Below are 17,100 nucleotides of genomic sequence, written 5' to 3' on the forward strand. Positions count from 1 at the left end.
GCCTCTCAAACCAACATTTTCCACGCCCGGTGGTATTGGCGTTTCTCTCGTTAGACTTGCAACAAAACATCTCCAATCTTCTATTAATCCAGCGTTAAGCGCACCCTTTTTTCGCCCCGGTGGTTTGTGGTCGGAATCTTGAAACGAACGAAACGAATCCCTGCTGCAGGGCAGCCGTCCGTCCACCATGGCTCCGAAGGATACTTTCTTCCGGTCGTCGGATATGAGCTTGACGCAGCTCTATATCGCGAATGAAATCGGTAGAGAGGTTGTCAGTGCGTTGGGAGAGCTGGGTCAGGTTCAGTTTCGGGATGTGAGTTTCAGTTATCACTTCACTCATTCCGGGAAGAGATCCTGGAGGAGGATCTTGGGGAAGGGGTCTTATAAATGGTTGCTGATTGTGTCGATTCTATTAGCTCAACCCCGATACCAATGCTTTTCAGCGGACTTTTACGAAGGAGATTCGGAGGTTGGATAACGTGGAGCGGCAGCTTCGTATGTGTTCCATTATGTGGTGAAGACGAGGACATGGGGGAAAACTGACACGTGGGTGATACAGGCTATTTCCATGCGCAGATGGACAAAGCATCTATCATAATGCGGTCTTCGTCCGAATTCTCGGATACTCTGGCGGCACCCATGGCGTCGGAGATTGACGAGCTCGCCGAACGAAGCGACAGTCTCGAGCAGAGGATCGCTTCGCTCAACGATAGCTACGAGACGCTGAAGAAGCGCGAGGTGGAGCTTACGGAGTGGCGCTGGGTGCTGCGGGAAGCGGGCGGGTTCTTTGACCGTGCCCACACTCACACCGAGGAGATCCGGCAGTCGTTCGATAATGACGAGGCGCCGCTGCTACGGGACGTCGAGCAGCAGCCGAACCGCGGCGACGGCCAGGCTCAGCAGTCGTTCCTGGAGATGAACATTGGCTTCGTTTCGGGTGTTATCCCGCGCGACCGGATCGCGGCGTTCGAGCGGATTCTCTGGCGAACTCTGCGCGGTAACCTTTACATGAACCAGTCGGAGATCCCCGAGCCGATTATCGACCCCACTACCAATGAGGGATCTCACAAGAATGTCTTCGTTATCTTCGCGCACGGCAAGAGTATCATCGCGAAGATCAGGAAGATCTCTGAGTCGCTGGGTGCCTCGCTGTATAGTGTCGATGAGAACAGCGAGCTGCGGCGCGACCAGATGCACGAGGTGAACACGCGCCTGGGCGATGTCGGGAATGTGCTGCGGAACACCAAGAACACGCTCGACGCGGAGCTTTCGCAGATTGCGCGCTCGCTTGCGGCCTGGATGATTATCGTACGGAAGGAGAAGTCCGTCTACGACACGTTGAACCGGTTCTCGTACGATCGGGCGAGAAAGACGCTCATCGCTGAAGCGTGGTGTCCGACCAACTCGCTGGCGCTGATCAAGTCAACCCTGCAAGATGTCAACGACCGCGCTGGACTGAGTGTCCCGACTATCGTCAACCAGATCCGCACCAACAAGACTCCCCCGACGTACGTGCGGACCAACAAGTTCACGGAAGCTTTCCAGACGATCGTCAACGCCTATGGTATCCCCAAGTACTCCGAGGTGAACCCCGGGTTGTACACCGTCGTCACCTTCCCCTTCCTCTTCGCAGTCATGTTCGGTGATCTGGGCCACGGTCTTCTCATGACGCTGTGCGCCGCGGCGATGATCTTCTGGGAGCGGAAGCTCCACAAGACCAAGCTGGACGAACTGACGTACATGGCGTTCTACGGTCGCTACATCATGTTGATGATGGGCTTGTTCTCCATGTACACCGGTTTCATCTACAACGATATCTTCTCCAAGTCCCTCACCATTTTCACGAGTCAGTGGCAGTGGCCCGATCAGGTTGAGCGCGGACAGGCGGTGGAGGCATCGCTGAAGGATGGCTATCGCTTCCCGTTCGGTCTGGATTGGAACTGGCACGAGGCCGAGAACTCGCTGCTGTTCTCGAACAGTATGAAGATGAAGATGAGTATCGTGCTTGGCTGGGCACACGTGAGTTGTTCCATCGTCGTTCGTGATTCCTGAGAAATTGAAACTAACCGTCCCCCAGATGACCTACGCGCTCTGTCTCCAATATGTCAACGCCCGTCATTTCAAGTCCAAGGTCGACATTATCGGCAACTTCATCCCGGGCATGATTTTCTTCCAGTCCATCTTCGGTTATCTCGTCACCACCATCATCTACAAGTGGTGCGTTGACTGGGCCGCGCGGGGCCAGTCACCTCCTGGCCTCCTGAACATGCTCATCTTCATGTTCCTGTCTCCCGGAACCGTGGAGGAACCCCTCTACAAGGGCCAAGCCACGGTGCAAGTCCTACTGCTTCTTCTCGCCGTCGCGCAAGTGCCCCTCATGCTCTTCTTCAAGCCCTTCTATCTCCGCTGGGAGCATAACCGCGCGCGCGCCCTCGGCTACCGCGGTCTCGGCGAACAGTCCCGCGTCAGCGCACTCGACGACGACGGCCACGACATGAACGGCGGGCGCGACAGCATGGCGAGCGACAGCGAGAACGTAGCGATGATCGCGCAGGACCTGGACGAAGAAGAGCACGAGGAATTCGAGTTCTCAGAGGTCATGATCCACCAAGTCATCCACACCATCGAGTTCTGTCTCAACTGCATCTCCCACACTGCGTCCTACCTCCGTCTCTGGGCCCTCTCCCTCGCCCACCAGCAGCTCTCTATCGTCCTCTGGGACATGACCATTGGCGGCGCCTTCGACCAGGAGTCGCCCACGACCCGCGTCATCATGATCGTCGTCACCTTCTACATGTGGTTCACGCTCACCATTGCCATTCTCTGCGTGATGGAGGGTACCAGTGCCATGTTGCACTCCCTCCGTCTGCACTGGGTTGAGGCTATGAGCAAGCACTTCCAAGGCGAAGGCATACCTTTCGTTCCGTTTAGCTTCAAGACGCTTCTGGAGGAAGATCCTGTCGAGTGATCTTGAGCTGTCTTTCTTTTTCAAATCTCTTTTTCCAACTGATTGTCCGTCTTTCCTTCTTGGATCGTCTCTTGTACTGTAGCTAGTTAGTTTCCCTGTAGGAAACTCAATTGGATTCTAGACCTGTCTTTATTATCTTCCACGAGTGTGTGTTCAAAGTAAATATGTACCGTTGTGTTATCTGCGCGGTGCTTACCTATACTTGAAGCTACTCCGTCCCTCGCTAGAGCATTGATAGTAAGCTAAGGATTAAGCTAAACAGCCGAGCCTAGTGTATTACGTAAGGACCCGGCATTACTGGCCCGATCCAGTTAGCTCACGGTAAATCATGGCTCCGGAAAGCGAAAAAAGGGAATATTTCTTCGCTCGAGCTTTTCTTTTTCTCTTCACACAACCTTCATCACAACTTTCTTCGACACAGCTATCCAGCTTGCCAGCGTCTCCCTGAAATGTCCATGGGTTGACAGATCATACACTGTAGATAGCTTGGTTATTCTGAGCTATTGACTGACTGACAATGCTTGGATCTTAGCATCACACAGGGTGAGTTTCATTTTCCTTTTTTCGCTCAGCGCTCAGCGCCAACTACCCACCCCGCCCTTTATGATGATACCCATAACCAAATTTCAAACTAGAGTCTTTGACCCTCTTCAGGGGAATGAAACTTTTGTTATTGCACGTCAGTCTGATGTTATTGCGAACGCTGGCTTTTATGCTACTCATTTTATTGCCGAAGCATTCTTGACTAATGCGTTTCTTAGTTCTAATCTCAGCGTTCATTGCGAATAACTCCAGCTTCATCGTAGACGATGAGTCGATCTGATGGTCATAGTGTACGTTGTCCTGTCTTTTTTTCTTCCGCCTTTCCCTACCCCTAGCATGATGACCTTCGTATATTTAATACGCTGGAAATTACCGACTGAGTCGCCTTCGGGTACCTGACGATAAAAATTGGCTGTTGTCTGATTTGCTTGCTTCAATTTTGAATGTATCTTTCGTTTGATCGTTGGGAGACTGGACGCTAACGAATTTCAAAGTGTTGGACTCGGTTAGCAGATGGTAAGACTCCAACCTTCTTCATCCACATCGCATTTTTCGAAGATGAAACGGCACTGGGCTCCGACGGCGTTAAAACAACGTTCGGTCATGACGGATATGCCTTTTTTGTGGCAGGCCTAGAAAACCTCGCCCACTGAGATCCATATTCTCAGCACTTTTCATCATTTGCAACCGCCTGTGGCTGGATGCTAATTGTGGATTGCGTTTAGACTTGATGATCGGATGTCAACAACACTCGTAGATACAAAAGGTAAATATTGACACTTCCTTTCAAACCCCCGATGCATCGAGATGATTACCTAGATGACGAGTCTGATTCGAGTTTTCGATGCTGACACCATCAATTTAATACCATTCATGCCTTCTGACTTGCATTTTTCAAGAGTTATCTTGTACACATCCGTTTCTGGCTGTTGCTAACTCTCATATCAGTAGGTAATCGTTTGTCTAGTCGTATTCGCCCATGACCACCGATGAAGCCACCTCCAAGTGTAAGTACTTGACTCTTGCCTCACACCCCACGGGTTACATGATGATACGACGTTACAATAAGACAAGCATATGTCCTAGCCGGCCTAGCTGGCGAAGACGAGAATCGTCATGCTGATCAAACCCACACATCATGGATTTATCCTTGATCCTACCAGTTACAGAATGCTAATTTTGTTTCTACAGGTATTCCTTGCTCGTGGAGAACGGCTTCATCTTCTCGACCAACATATTTAGATTACTGTGGGTATCCCTCCTTGATCTTTCCTTCCCGACACCTCTCCCTCTTCAATGATGATTTACTATATTTTAATCACGACGGTCAACATAACTTTAATATTGATGACCACCGCCTGTGACAGGGCATATATCTGAAACCTGGATATCCTTTTTGTCATATCATTTACCACATTGTCTCGTTCATGGATTGAGTGCTGACATGGAATAGTCTTTAGGTCCGGCGGACATGCCAACATACTAGGGGTTCCACAACTTTGGTTGTAAGACCCAACGACGCCCTTGCAGGTGCGCTCATTTAGTGAACTTCCTAAAATAGAATGTTTTCATATGTACTTCTCTTGCCTGTACTCCGTACTCTGTAACAATTCCTCTTCGAAGCAGTAGCTGCTATAGGCAATCGGCCGATGGTCCCAGACATGTCGCCGAAGTTCGTCCATTACCCCCCTGTCCTCCTGCCAACACCTGGCAAATTCATTGACCATCCGACTAGGTGCATGAAACGAACAATGGCCGGAAAATGTGATGGGAGTTCTGATTAGTGGAAGCTGCAGGGGTGTTGACCTGTGAGCAGCCGTCAAAGCGCGGATCTAGGCGCCACGACCACGCCGTCTGTGATGAAAGCTCCAAGGCTGCATCTCCCTGAACTCTGCAGACTCTGTCTTTTTCTTTTCTTTTCTTTTCGGGTTTTTCCTTCCCTTGGTTTTGGTTCTATTCAGCGTGGCGATCCCGTGTTTGGGTTATTTTTATCCCATGCCCCCCCCGCTTTGCTAATATACTTGCCTCGCGACAATATCGCCATCCAGCCCGGCCGACTACTTCCTCCACAGTTTAGACGGTGGATCCCCGCCAGTGATGTCTGTCTGGCCACCGACTGTCTTGGGGCGACTTGGACCATACCGCGGTTGGTTGGACTCTATCGACGGTTGCAAAGAATAGAAACCCGTATCGCTTGCGCTTGTTGGTTGGGGAACCTTCGCGTCTGGCTACCGTTTGCTTTGTTCTTCCCTAATTTCCAATCCTTCCCTCATCGCATTCCTGCGCGCCGCCTTTCCTCCGCCATGGCTTCACGCACGGTTGGCTCTTGATATCCGGAGCAAACACTATGAATAGGTGTGCTTACCCTCCTTGTCACTTTACTTAATCTTATTTTGCTTTTTACTTTTCTTACGCTTTGGCCTTCTCTCTCCCTTCCCCCCTCCTCCACCTCCACCTCCACCTCCACCACCTTTTCGTGTCTGGCGAAAGTTGTCGGGGAAATACTGACCCCCAGATTTTGTGGACAGCTGGTGGCCATCAAGCACATCTGGGGACGAGTCGCTGCACGGTACATATCCTACCAGTGGCTGGCCGACTCCGCGTGCCGGCAACGGTCCCAGCAATCAGCCTTCTCCAAGTCGCCGGGAGCATGCCGCACAGCCGCCGCCTCTGACCACGGCATTGAGCGGCCATCAATACCAGGGCCTTGGGGTGGGAGTCGGTGGTTACATATCGACGCCGCTGTCAACAACTTCTCTCTCCAGTCCCTTCACCCACAGCCAGTCTCCCGCAGTGACGACGCCCGGCGGGCTGTCCGTCGGTCCATCATCCTCCATGGCTTCCAGACAGTACAATATGCCGTATAACCCTCAGGATTGGGGCCCTGTCGGTGTGAGCGCGGGACAGGCTGCGTATCAGCAGCACCAGACTCTTCGGGTCGTCTCGCACCCGCGACATCCAGGCACTCACTCAGGTTGGTCATGATCCCTATGCGTACATGTTTGTGAATTACAATGTGGTTGGAGCGAAATTTAACCACAATTCCGGTAGACATGTCTCTCTCTCCGCCCCCTCCACCTTATTCACCCCCCAGCCAACCCCAAGCGCAATCACAGCACCAGCAGCAGCACCAGCAACCGCAGACCAACCATACCGCCCAATACGCGGCCTCGAATCGCGGCTCGGTATCCCCCGGAGCAGGTTCCACTTACGGCGGAGGAGCACACGCCAGCACGGAGCCCCCAGTGGAGTATCGCCAGCATGCGATGTCCCGGACGCGTCCTTTGACCATAGTGCAAGATGCCAGCCATCCCAGGCAAATGAATATACCACCGCCTCCTCCGTTACCGCAAGGTATCCCGTCTTCTAGATCATCCTCACAGAACCGGGCAGATCCCTACCCAGAACAGTCGTCTTTCGCCACGAGCTCCCGGCCGTATGGCGTGGTATCTCCGGGTCAGCATATGTCGCCGCAGGCAAATGGATATGGCCATGATAATTCCTCTCTCTTTGAGGATCTCTCCCGCCCACCGGCGTCGAGGAGGGCGGTCTCCGCTGGGCCAGTGGTGAGCAGTGCTGGTTCCTCGCGCGCGGCCAGCCAGTCTCGGAGTGGATCACCGCCCGAAGGATCTGGCTGGGCGCCCGGGATGCCGCTCCCTCCGCCTCCGCCCGGTCCTCCGCCGACCTCCAGGTCGCAGAGTGTTAATGGTCTGCAGGACCATTCATCGTTGCGTAACTCCCCGCATTCCAGCAGGACAGCCAGACGACCACCCCCCGTCCTGGGGACTACTCTCGGTAGCGTCCCCCCCACGCCAGCGGATTGGGTGGACGAGGGGCGCAGCCAATCCAGAAACAGGGGCAAAGCTCCTCTCAACGTCAACACAACCGATTTATTGAGGTCACCTGCCGGACCGAGCACCGCTGGATCCAACGACCCGTCGCAGGCGAATAGTGGGCTGTTCCGGAGTCCAGCCATTCGCGACCCCAGCGCCAAGGGGATCCGAGAACGGCGGATTGAGCGCCGCAATCGACAGAGCCAGGTTATTGATGACTTTAGCGCGGTCTCAGCCCAGAGCAATAGCAATCCATGGGCCGACGCGTTGGACCAGGTGAAGCCCTCAGATTTGGTCCTGGATGATCAGCACAGCACCCCGCCACACTCTCGAAGCCAAGGACCAACTAAGTTCACCACTCCGCGCAGCACAACCAGCACCACTTCGGATGGGCAGCTGCCGTCGACGTCGCGCTCTCGTGCCTCGTCTACGGGACTGTTCTCCAATCGTTCCGCCTACTCGACGCCTCGAGCGGAACCAAGTCCACTGGGGCCGTCTCGAACGTATGCCCAAACACCCCCTTTCTCTCCCGACGAGACATCGTCATCCTCGGGCCCGAAGCCGGCCTCCCAGGCCTTGCCCCCGAAAGCGCTCCCTACCCCTCCTCTCCACTCCGGACAAGAGATGGGCACTCCGTCTCGTTCTGGATCCCGCGGAGAACGACCGGTATCGCATCTACTGCACTTGCCCAACGAGGCGGCGTCTTCGGTTCCGCCGCCGCTCTCACCGCGCCGAGTCTCGTCTCAAAGCTCGTCGCTTGACGCGGTTGTCAATCGCGACCTGACTTTCGTCCAGAACGCCATGCAACGACACAAAGAGTTCATCGAGAAGGAAGCGGCTGCGTCAGATGAGGCGGAGGCTTTGAAGATTTTCGCCGATTACATGATCGCAGAGTCGCAGATTCGCCGCGAGCGGTATACGAAGGCTTGGGACACCGGTGTGTTCGATGTCGAAGGAGTCCGCCAGAAGCTATTTGTATTGCCCCCGAAGCCGAAGCCGGCCCCGGCCCCGGCAATGCCGCCACCGCCGCTATCACGGCGGCCTTCACGGGGAGCGCCCCGGCTTGACATTCCCCAGTCGCGGCCCGAGTCCGCCTGGTGGAACAATTACCAGCCCTGTCTGTCCCCGATTGCCAGTCTTGGCATCAGCAATGACGAGATGAGCTCGAGAGGCCGCGCCCCCAGCCGTTGGTGGGAGTCCCATTCCAGCAGCGAAGGCGGCGATCGGAGGGTCCAACGGTCGAAGCGAGAGTCCAAGTACATGGGTCTGCCCCGCGAGGCTCTACAGTGGGCTCAAGGAGGAGCAGGGGGAGGGTTGGCCGACTCCAGACACGTAGGCGCGACCTTGGATGCGGCGGAGCCGTACGCCTCGTACGGCCCGGACGAGTATCCACCGGAGAAGGTCGGATGGCACGAGGAGCATGCGGCATCGGACTATTCCAGCACGGTGGGCCACGGGGCGTACCTCAACGAGACACCGAAGATGGATGTGTCCCGGCTTATTACGCTGCCTCCGCCTTATCCCCGACACCATCCGGCCGTCAACAACAGCCACCCCGAGCTGGTCACCTACCGGACGCTAGTCCGGTCAGTCAGCGAGCTGTCGGACATCAAAGCGACGCGGCAGCGCCACCAGGCAGAAGTGGAGACCCTGCGGCAAGACCACCGGCAGCGCGTCCAGGAAGGCCGTCGGCAGTTCAAAGCGAACATCCAGAGCCAGATCCAGCAGGGCAGCCTAACGTTCGCGGAAGCCGCCGAGGCGGAGGCGGCGCTCACCGTGGAGGAGCACCATCTCGAGAGAGCACTAGCCCAGCGGGAGCTCGACTGCTACCAGGAGTCGGTCATGGAGCCCAACCACCAGGTGCTGAAGGACCGCATCCAGAAGGCGACCGCGTGCATCGACGAGCTCCAGAGCAAGCTCTTCGACGACGCCCAGCACGAGACCCCCGATCAGACGCAGGCAGAGGGGGACGAGAAGCCCGAACTCCTGGAGAAGCTCACGCAGCTGAAATGGCTGTTTGAGGCGCGCGAGCAGCTCCACCGCGAGACGTACGACCTGGTCAGCGACCGCGACGAAAAGTACAAAGCGGTCGTGGTACTCCCTTACCAGCAAAAGAAGCACGACGACAAAGTGCGCGAGACGCACGCGTTCTTCATCAAAGACGGCCTCGACCGCCGGACGAACTACGAGGCCAGCGCACTCGCCCGTCTCGAGTCCTTCCACGCCGTGATCGAGGAGAATGTCGTCCGGGGCGTGGAGATGCAGCTGTCCGCCTTCTGGGACATCGCCCCCTCCCTAGTCGCACTGGTGCAGCAGATCCCCGACCTGCTAGGCGGCTTCCAGATCCAGATCCCGGCCAACGAGTACGAGGAGAACCCCAGCTACCACCGCCACCCGCTGCAGTACCTCCACTCGCTGCTGTCGCACGCCGAGAAGTCCAGCTACCAGTACATCGAGTCGCAGATCAATCTCTTCTGTCTGTTGCACGAGGTCAAGTCGGCTGTCATGCGCGCCCACTGCAAGCTGATGGAGGCGGAGCGCATCCGCCAGGGCGAGGCCGAGGACAGCGTGCGTCGCGAGATGCACGAGTCCCGCGCTAACGAAGAGCGCGCGCTGACCAACGATCTGAAAGATAAGGTGGCTACGGTGGAGGGACAGTGGACGGAGGCTCTCGGCAGTCCCATCCAGGACCTCCGTCAGCGGGTACGGGGACAGCTGGAGGCGGAGGATGGCTGGGAGGATTTGGAACAGTTGGAACAGACTTGATTTACAAAAGGGTTGGATGTTAGGGGGCGTTTAACTTTACTTTGCTGTCTTTATATTTCTGTCTTTCTGCTCCTGTCTTCTTTATTTGGCCATCAGCGGAAGATACCCATTACGTTCGCTACAGTTATGAATTCGCGTTTTGATATGGAAAAGTTGCCTGAGGAACCCACGTTTGTAACGATGACTAATGTTCACGTGACGCATTCTAGCAGTTTCGGTTCCGCGTCCGCCGATTTTTCTCGCTTCTCCGACGTCGCCTTATTTAACACTCTCTCCTTCCTCCTCCTCCTTTTCTGACTTCATCTTCTCCTCGCTACTCTCAGGATTGATTCTGTCCTGGTATACTCCATTTTCCATTTCTCTCCTATTTTCTCCCTTAGTGAACTGTAAGTGTTGAACTTTTCTCCTTATTCCCTCCCTCAGCTCATCCCATCACCCCGCGGTGGGACGGTGGGATGGCTGAATCCTCAATGATGAGATCTCATAGCTGGCACCAGTCAGACGTTGCTGGATTGTTTACAATCCTTCAGCCATGCTGAGTAGCTGCGATCCGGTATACGCAACTGTGATCCTGAGGAAGTCCTTGCACTTCTTGATTCTTTCTTTGTCAAATTGTGTCATCGCATGGTGGAATAGATTGCTAATCAGTGTCTTGCCCACAACAGAACCTAGTGATCGTCGCTCAATTAGAGAGCTTACCTTGTCCTGTCTGCTCCAACTTATCTTTCCCATCAGGAGCCTGTAGTTTTCAGAATTAAAAAGAAACAAACCAAACCAAATCTCCTCTTTTAAAGCTCCCCCCCTCAAACGTCATCATGGTTCTGCACAATCCCAACAACTGGCACTGGGTCAATAAGGATGCCTCCGAATGGGCCAAGACTTATCTGAAGGAAAACCTCCTGACCATCGCCGCAGAGGATAATGGTGTCTCTGCCAAGCTCTCCAACCTCCTGACCATGGATGGCGACGTAGACGTCAGCCAGCGCAAGAACAAGGTCATCACCCTGTTCGATGTGAAACTTCAACTAGAGTACGAAGGTTCGTGAACGGCTAGATTCTCTGTTCCGTCCGGGTTGCATCCCACTAAGACCTCGACAGGTAAGACCAAGGACGAGGAGTCGGTCAGCGGGACCATCACTATTCCCGAGGTGGCCCACGACACGGAAGAAGATGAGTATGTTGTATGTCTCCTATGAACGGTGATCCGCCCATTGTATGTCAGAGGGTTCTAGCGGAACTGACTCGGGGTTTTTTTTTTCTTCTCGTGATTAGTTTGAGATCGAGAATTACGCCGATTCGCTCGCCAAGCAGCCCGTGAAGGATCTGGTGCGCTCCAAGCTGGTTCCTCAGATTCGTCAGGAGCTCGTGAAGCTCGCTCCCGCTCTGGTCAAGGAGCATGGCAAGGACCTGCAGCACGCCCCTGGCGTCGACCCCTCCAAGGGGTTCACGCCCGCAGCCGTCCACCCCCAGACCGCCAAGAAGGAGGCCGCTCCCAAGACGACGACCACCACCACCACCGGCGCCAAAGTTGCCATCAACACCACGACGGTGACGGCCTCGGATGAAATGCGCACGACCGCCGAGGAACTGTACATCACCTTCACGGACCCCCAGCGCATTGCCGCGTTTACCCGCGGTGCGCCCCGTCAGTTTGATGGCGCCCACGTCGGTGGCAAGTTTTCCATCTTCGACGGCAACGTGGTCGGCGAATACGTCAAACTCGACAAGCCGTCCCTCATCGTGCAGAAGTGGCGTCTGGCCCAGTGGCCCGAGGGTCACTACAGCACCCAGGAGATCCACTTCGACCAGAACGACGTGGACGGCGTCACCCAGATGCGCGTGACCTGGTCGGGCGTGCCCGTCGGCCAGGAGGACGTTACCAAACAGAACTGGGACATGTATTATGTCCGTAGCTTGAAGCAGACGTTCGGGTATGTTTACTCCCCTTTCCCGTCTTCCTTCCATTATTATCATCTATCCCATATTGCCTACCTTCCTTACCAGTTATCGTGGCAGATCGCCTTTGTCTTCATCATCCTCTTGGAAACCATTGCTGATCTCTTTCGCCGTTGTTTCCCTTGGCATAGGTTTGGCACTCTCCTCTGATCGCTTTACGAATCCATGGAAGCCGTAATCAACAACTCGTCGTGACCCACCCATACCCATCGGCCAGCCATTTTGGAGGAAGGACAAGGACGAGGACCGGGACCCTTGGGGTGATATCAAAACAAGTCAGGAGCGTGGAACGGGATCTGCCTTTCCACGCGTCCTGCAGGAGTGCGGGCGTCCATGCGTTCGATTAGAGTAGATCTCTTCTTGTTTCTATGACGGGCTGTCTTTTATATCCATCCCTCGGCCTTTCACTCAACCAAACCAACCCACCCAAACCCAACCCTAAACACCTCTTGGTTTATGTACTTGATGTATCTGATGTTCATGCCTTTTACCCTTTTACCTTCTCTTTAATGTTTACGAGGGCATGGTTTCAACGATTGCACGATAGACCAATTGTCGCCAACTATAAATATATTCTGAGTGCTTAGATTGGGTCGGGAGAATGTGAAGTATCTCGTTGGCAACCATATGTATGATTCTTGTACTCGCATGAGTTACCATTGAGTCAGTCCGTCCGTTACCAACTAGGCTAGGCTACTTGTAAAGTACTGCCTGGCAACCAGCCAAACAGTTAACTGACCTACCGAGTTCTTTTCCCACTGTTTTATCATCTTGTGTTTCAACCACACTGCAAGCTTTTCTATAGTCCGTATACCATTGGATAAATAGTCGTTATCGCTAGCTCCACAGGTGATGAGCCTTGGGCATTTACCAGCTACCACGGTGTTGTTTCCTTAACCTAATCTATTAACTTTGAAGCTACTCCTGGCTTATCTTATACTTCTATTTCTTCTGCTAAGATAGCAGTTAAATTGGCAGGGTGAGATAGTACGTCCTCAGTTAAAATATATACACAATTATATGGTAAATTTTAGTTTAGAGCTTGATAACTGGGCCGGTCTTATTGACCATAAATTTAAAAGTTCAAAATCATGATTATTTGGATCGTACATTATACCATACTACTAAAAATATTGAAGATCTACCCTAATGTTATATTCCTGGGGAGACCCCCAAAACTCGCTCTAGTTCAGGGCACAGATCCTGAAGCTAGCCCCCAAACCCCAGCCGGATTGGGGGCGCCCCACACCTAGAATCCCCTCAACCCGCCCCGAAAATATCGAGATTGTCTTATATCCATGTAGAAAAGGATATTAAAAAATTTTTATTACCTTGTTTTCCAGCTGGAAATCTCTCTGGAACATCCTTTTTCCGCTCCCTATAGCGATTTCGAGTCTCAAATCGAGCCCCGACATACCATATACATTAGCTAAAACGCATCCTCCATTTTGAATCATCATGTAACGCCCACGACTCATTTGAACACCACGTGAAATATTGCTCCGACTATGCGCAATCCGCTGTCAATGCTGAAGACGTGGCGCAGAACCCAAAGCGGAACCCCCCCCACCCCTCAGGGTGAACAGCTCCGTCAACGCCTTCAATCTGCACAAGTATCTTCTCCACTCAATACGGCAGCATTCTTTGTTCCCATTGGTGAGCTCAACGCGCTTATCGAGCCTGGGACCGTGCATGGCATACTCCAAGAGTTAGACAAACAGTCCTCCGAGTCTCACGAAAGACTGACTGCGACCATCGTTCAAACAGCACCCAGGTTTTTCGCCCTCCTGGTCTGGATCGGCCAGGCCCACCGAGTCTTCTCTCTCGGATCGCATCATCTCGATGATACGAGCCTACCATTAAATGAAAGAGCTAGCTTCGGCTGGGGCACAGAATGCGAGGCCAGGATTCTGCGCGACCAGTGGATTTTCCTTGCGCCAGTTTTTCAGACTGAAGGTCAATCCATCAGCATTCATCTCTCTGTGCCTCTACCGTTCATATCTGCTAGTCCTGTAAGCAAGGAATCAGACAATCGAACCCTCCGTCAAGTTCAAATCCATCCTTCGCATCTCGGATTTTTCAATGGCGATGATGTATGAAATGCCTTGTCCCTTTCTCATTGGTACTGCTATTAAACAAACCTCATTTCCCAGGTTGCTGCGACTCCCGTTCTAGCTCTCAAACTGTTCAAAACCAAAGCCAGTATAAGATTCCAGCATGAAGTCCACATCCTTCAGCTTCTCAACCAAGTTTCCAGCCGCAATATCGTAAAGCTTCTCGTGGCATTTTCAAACCAGAACACCCGCGGTATTATATTTCCATGGGCTGAATGCGATCTCTCCGAGATGATGATGCGGGCAATACCGCCCAATCAACGATGTGAGCTTGGCCTCTGGACTCTTCAACAGTTCATTGGCCTTTTGGATGGACTTGCAGCTATTCACCGCATACCCGAAAGCAATGGATGTCGATCACGCACTCAGTGCCGACACGGTGATCTCCGGCCCGCTAACATACTTGTCATGAAAGGTTCAAAAGCCCCTTGCGGCCATCCAGCTAGTATCGCGAGTTGTAGACTTCAGATCGCTAGTATGGCCATGGCGCAGTTATTTCAAGACGAAAGCCAATATACTGTTCCGTCGGAAACCGGCACGTATCAAGGACCAGAATGCTACCTTCAAACCGCGATTGGACCGTTGTACGATATCTGGTCGCTGGGTGGACTTTTTCTTGAGATGATTATCTGGTGGCTTGAAGGGCCGAGCGGACTCGAAACTTTCGCCGACGAGCGAATCGCACCAGACCCTCTACTCGGAAAGAGGGTCCAGGACGATTATTTCTTTACTCTCAATACTGAAGACGAGCGGTATGCTGGTGCTGAGGTTAGATCTTCTGTTATGTCGTTGATAAAGAGGCTCGAGCAGGATGACAGATTGAGCCCTGCGTTTGTGATCTTATTGAGCGTCATCAAGAGCGACATGCTTGTACCCATTGGCAGTCAGCGGTTGGGAGCGAGTGAGCTCTCAAAGAAGCTTATGCACCTATTGAATAGCCAGGGAGGAGACACGGTGGATGTCCAGTGCAGCAAGTGACTTTGTGTTCTTCTGCCACATATCGAAAGTGGTAATCGAGTATGATATCTTTCGCCTACAATCTACTTCAGGATACATTCTGCGCCCCGTTCATGGCCAATGCTATTCTTCTCCGCAATGATCCCGGTGGTCTAGCTGCCACACAATAATCGTTACCGGATCGGTACCGACGCGCGCTGGCCCAGCCTAGACTGGGCAACAATTCTAGAAGACGACCTTCTTATCCCCATACCCGGTCTAGACCCTCTGTCCTGCTCGGCATATTGACTTCTGCCCTCCGGGCTCACGAATTTCTGCCGGTCATGGCGCCGGAGCAGGAATCGATCCAGTCCCCGGTACGACACGTTAGTGCCGTCAGCCGCGTCTTTCTCCCAAATCGTACCGAGGAACCAGTACCGCCAAGTGTAGAGCACCAGGAGCGTCAAGATGGCTGAGAGGGCACAGAAGATCCAGATACTCGATCGGGCCGTGGGCCAGAAACTATGAGACTCCCAGTCAAATGCAGGAAGGGCGAAGACGGTCTAGTGAATACTGGTTATTTTCCTACTTAAGCGCAAGTGGGTTATGGGGTGGCTGGATTGGAAGAGACTTACTGCCAGTGTGGTTCCAGGCAAGAACACCATGGTGAGGACAGCGAGCGCTTTCATCGCCGAGCTATCGTGCCCACTTGCTTTGGCGATGACGCGACTCGAAGTGGCAATCTCCCGGTTGATGATATTTGCCTTCTGGGATCTTTTGCTGTCGCTTTGGGCGATTAAGCTCCACAACTTAGGATTGTGTTGTCAATATCGACTCCAACATGGATTGGCGGTATGGGTTTGTTTGAGGGGAATGGGACTCACTGTAGTCAGTAAGAGACTGGAGCCTTCCTTGAGGAGCAATGTTTGCTGTTCCAGGTCCTTGTATCCAGTAGCTATTTGCTGCAACCGGTGGGTAATTGAGGTTGCTGTCTGGAACCGGGGGCTAAGTGGAGTTGTTTGTCTCTGCAACGACTGTTCCGCGAGGTCTTGCAGCAAGTCGATGTTTGCTTGGAAGGTACAGAAATGACGATACATACGGCCGTGCTTGCTGTGCATGGCGAAAATGGTGCTCAACCAGTCAGCTATCTCGGGCAGATCGCGGGTCCTGTCCTCCGTGAAAGGGGAGAGTTTGGCTATCACTCTAGCTTTTTCTTGGAGTTCGAAGAAGAGGTCGTCGTATCGCCGCCAGTATTCTTGGGTGATGTGGGTATGGCGCTCATATTGGATCTCAGCCAGAAGAAAGGCCATAAGGGTGGGTTCTTGCAAGGCTTGAGAGGCCTGCTTCAGCCATCCTACGATATGTTGGGCTTCATTTTCCGTACAGCCATGGAGGAATCCAGTCGTGAATGAGTGATGGTCATCAGCTGTGGACCTTACGGCGAGGATCAAGTCTGATGGCAGCGCTCGTTCTGTCCGCATAATGTAACCTGTTGAAAAACAATTGAGGGCATGTCAGATGCAGCGCGATGAAGGCGAGGCAAGGGCAACAGACTCAGACTTTGAGAATCCAGGTCTTCTAAGGAGAATGAAACCTTCGAGTCGTCTCCCAAAGACGTAACGGTCTCAATGAACTCCGGTTCGAGGCTTAAATGGCGAAGCACGGCCACGAGAGTGGACTTCGACATGGAGAAGTTACAGAGGTCGAAGGATGATGAGAGGTCAAATGGCCGGTCTGGAGCCAAGTACGTGTCGTCCCGTAGCGAGATTCTGCACGTATTTCAGTCAAGTCCCGTATGATTCTCTCCATTGAACTCACATTAGACGGAACCCCCAGCTCCAATGGCCGTCCGAGGTGGTTGGCATTGTCGACACGAGCGGCTGTCAATCTCTTGTAAGAGGATGGACATCTCCAACAAAACCTCCATACCTTTTTGATACGATCGCAAATCTCTGCATCGGTGCTGAGAACATGGTCGAAATGA

General features: G+C 53.3%; 6 protein-coding genes across 6 annotated transcripts; 5 read left to right on the forward strand and 1 right to left on the reverse strand.

Moving 5' to 3' along the window:
- Position 1: 1 nt before the first annotated feature.
- Positions 2–3,100, forward strand: BDW47DRAFT_110972 (H(+)-transporting V0 sector ATPase subunit a). Its single transcript, XM_024813845.1, has 4 exons — positions 2–313; positions 417–495; positions 560–2,019; positions 2,078–3,100. Exons 1-4 carry the CDS (start codon positions 188–190, stop codon positions 2,966–2,968), a joined length of 2,556 nt encoding a protein of 851 aa, XP_024669128.1. The 5' UTR covers positions 2–187; the 3' UTR covers positions 2,969–3,100.
- A 2,035-nt stretch (positions 3,101–5,135) lies between these two features.
- On the forward strand, positions 5,136–6,094 carry BDW47DRAFT_68640 (uncharacterized protein). Its single transcript, XM_024819613.1, has 2 exons — positions 5,136–5,183; positions 5,247–6,094. The coding sequence occupies exon 2, from the start codon at positions 5,371–5,373 to the stop codon at positions 5,839–5,841; it is 471 nt and encodes a 156-aa protein (XP_024669129.1). The 5' UTR covers positions 5,136–5,183; positions 5,247–5,370; the 3' UTR covers positions 5,842–6,094.
- On the forward strand, positions 6,095–10,467 carry BDW47DRAFT_68688 (uncharacterized protein). Its single transcript, XM_024819614.1, has 2 exons — positions 6,095–6,485; positions 6,563–10,467. The coding sequence occupies exons 1-2, from the start codon at positions 6,347–6,349 to the stop codon at positions 10,108–10,110; spliced, it is 3,687 nt and encodes a 1,228-aa protein (XP_024669130.1). The 5' UTR covers positions 6,095–6,346; the 3' UTR covers positions 10,111–10,467.
- A 458-nt stretch (positions 10,468–10,925) lies between these two features.
- Positions 10,926–12,216, forward strand: BDW47DRAFT_119808 (AHA1 family protein; the record flags this gene model as incomplete). The annotated part of the gene is made up of 3 exons (XM_024815402.1): positions 10,926–11,148; positions 11,209–11,291; positions 11,383–12,216. 3 exons carry the CDS (start codon positions 10,926–10,928, stop codon positions 12,214–12,216), a joined length of 1,140 nt encoding a protein of 379 aa, XP_024669131.1.
- A 1,278-nt stretch (positions 12,217–13,494) lies between these two features.
- Positions 13,495–15,549, forward strand: BDW47DRAFT_68728 (kinase-like domain-containing protein). Its single transcript, XM_024819616.1, has 2 exons — positions 13,495–14,159; positions 14,220–15,549. Exons 1-2 carry the CDS (start codon positions 13,575–13,577, stop codon positions 15,156–15,158), a joined length of 1,524 nt encoding a protein of 507 aa, XP_024669132.1. The 5' UTR covers positions 13,495–13,574; the 3' UTR covers positions 15,159–15,549.
- Positions 15,363–16,981, reverse strand: BDW47DRAFT_119810 (uncharacterized protein; the record flags this gene model as incomplete). Its single annotated transcript, XM_024815403.1, has 6 exons — positions 15,363–15,395; positions 15,446–15,679; positions 15,752–15,925; positions 16,001–16,605; positions 16,671–16,885; positions 16,935–16,981. 6 exons carry the CDS (start codon positions 16,979–16,981, stop codon positions 15,363–15,365), a joined length of 1,308 nt encoding a protein of 435 aa, XP_024669133.1.
- Between the last annotated feature and the right edge of the window lie 119 nt (positions 16,982–17,100).

Source organism: Aspergillus candidus, assembly GCF_002847045.1.
Source record: "Aspergillus candidus strain CBS 102.13 unplaced genomic scaffold BDW47scaffold_51, whole genome shotgun sequence".
NCBI classification, from domain to species: Eukaryota; Fungi; Ascomycota; class Eurotiomycetes; order Eurotiales; family Aspergillaceae; genus Aspergillus; species Aspergillus candidus.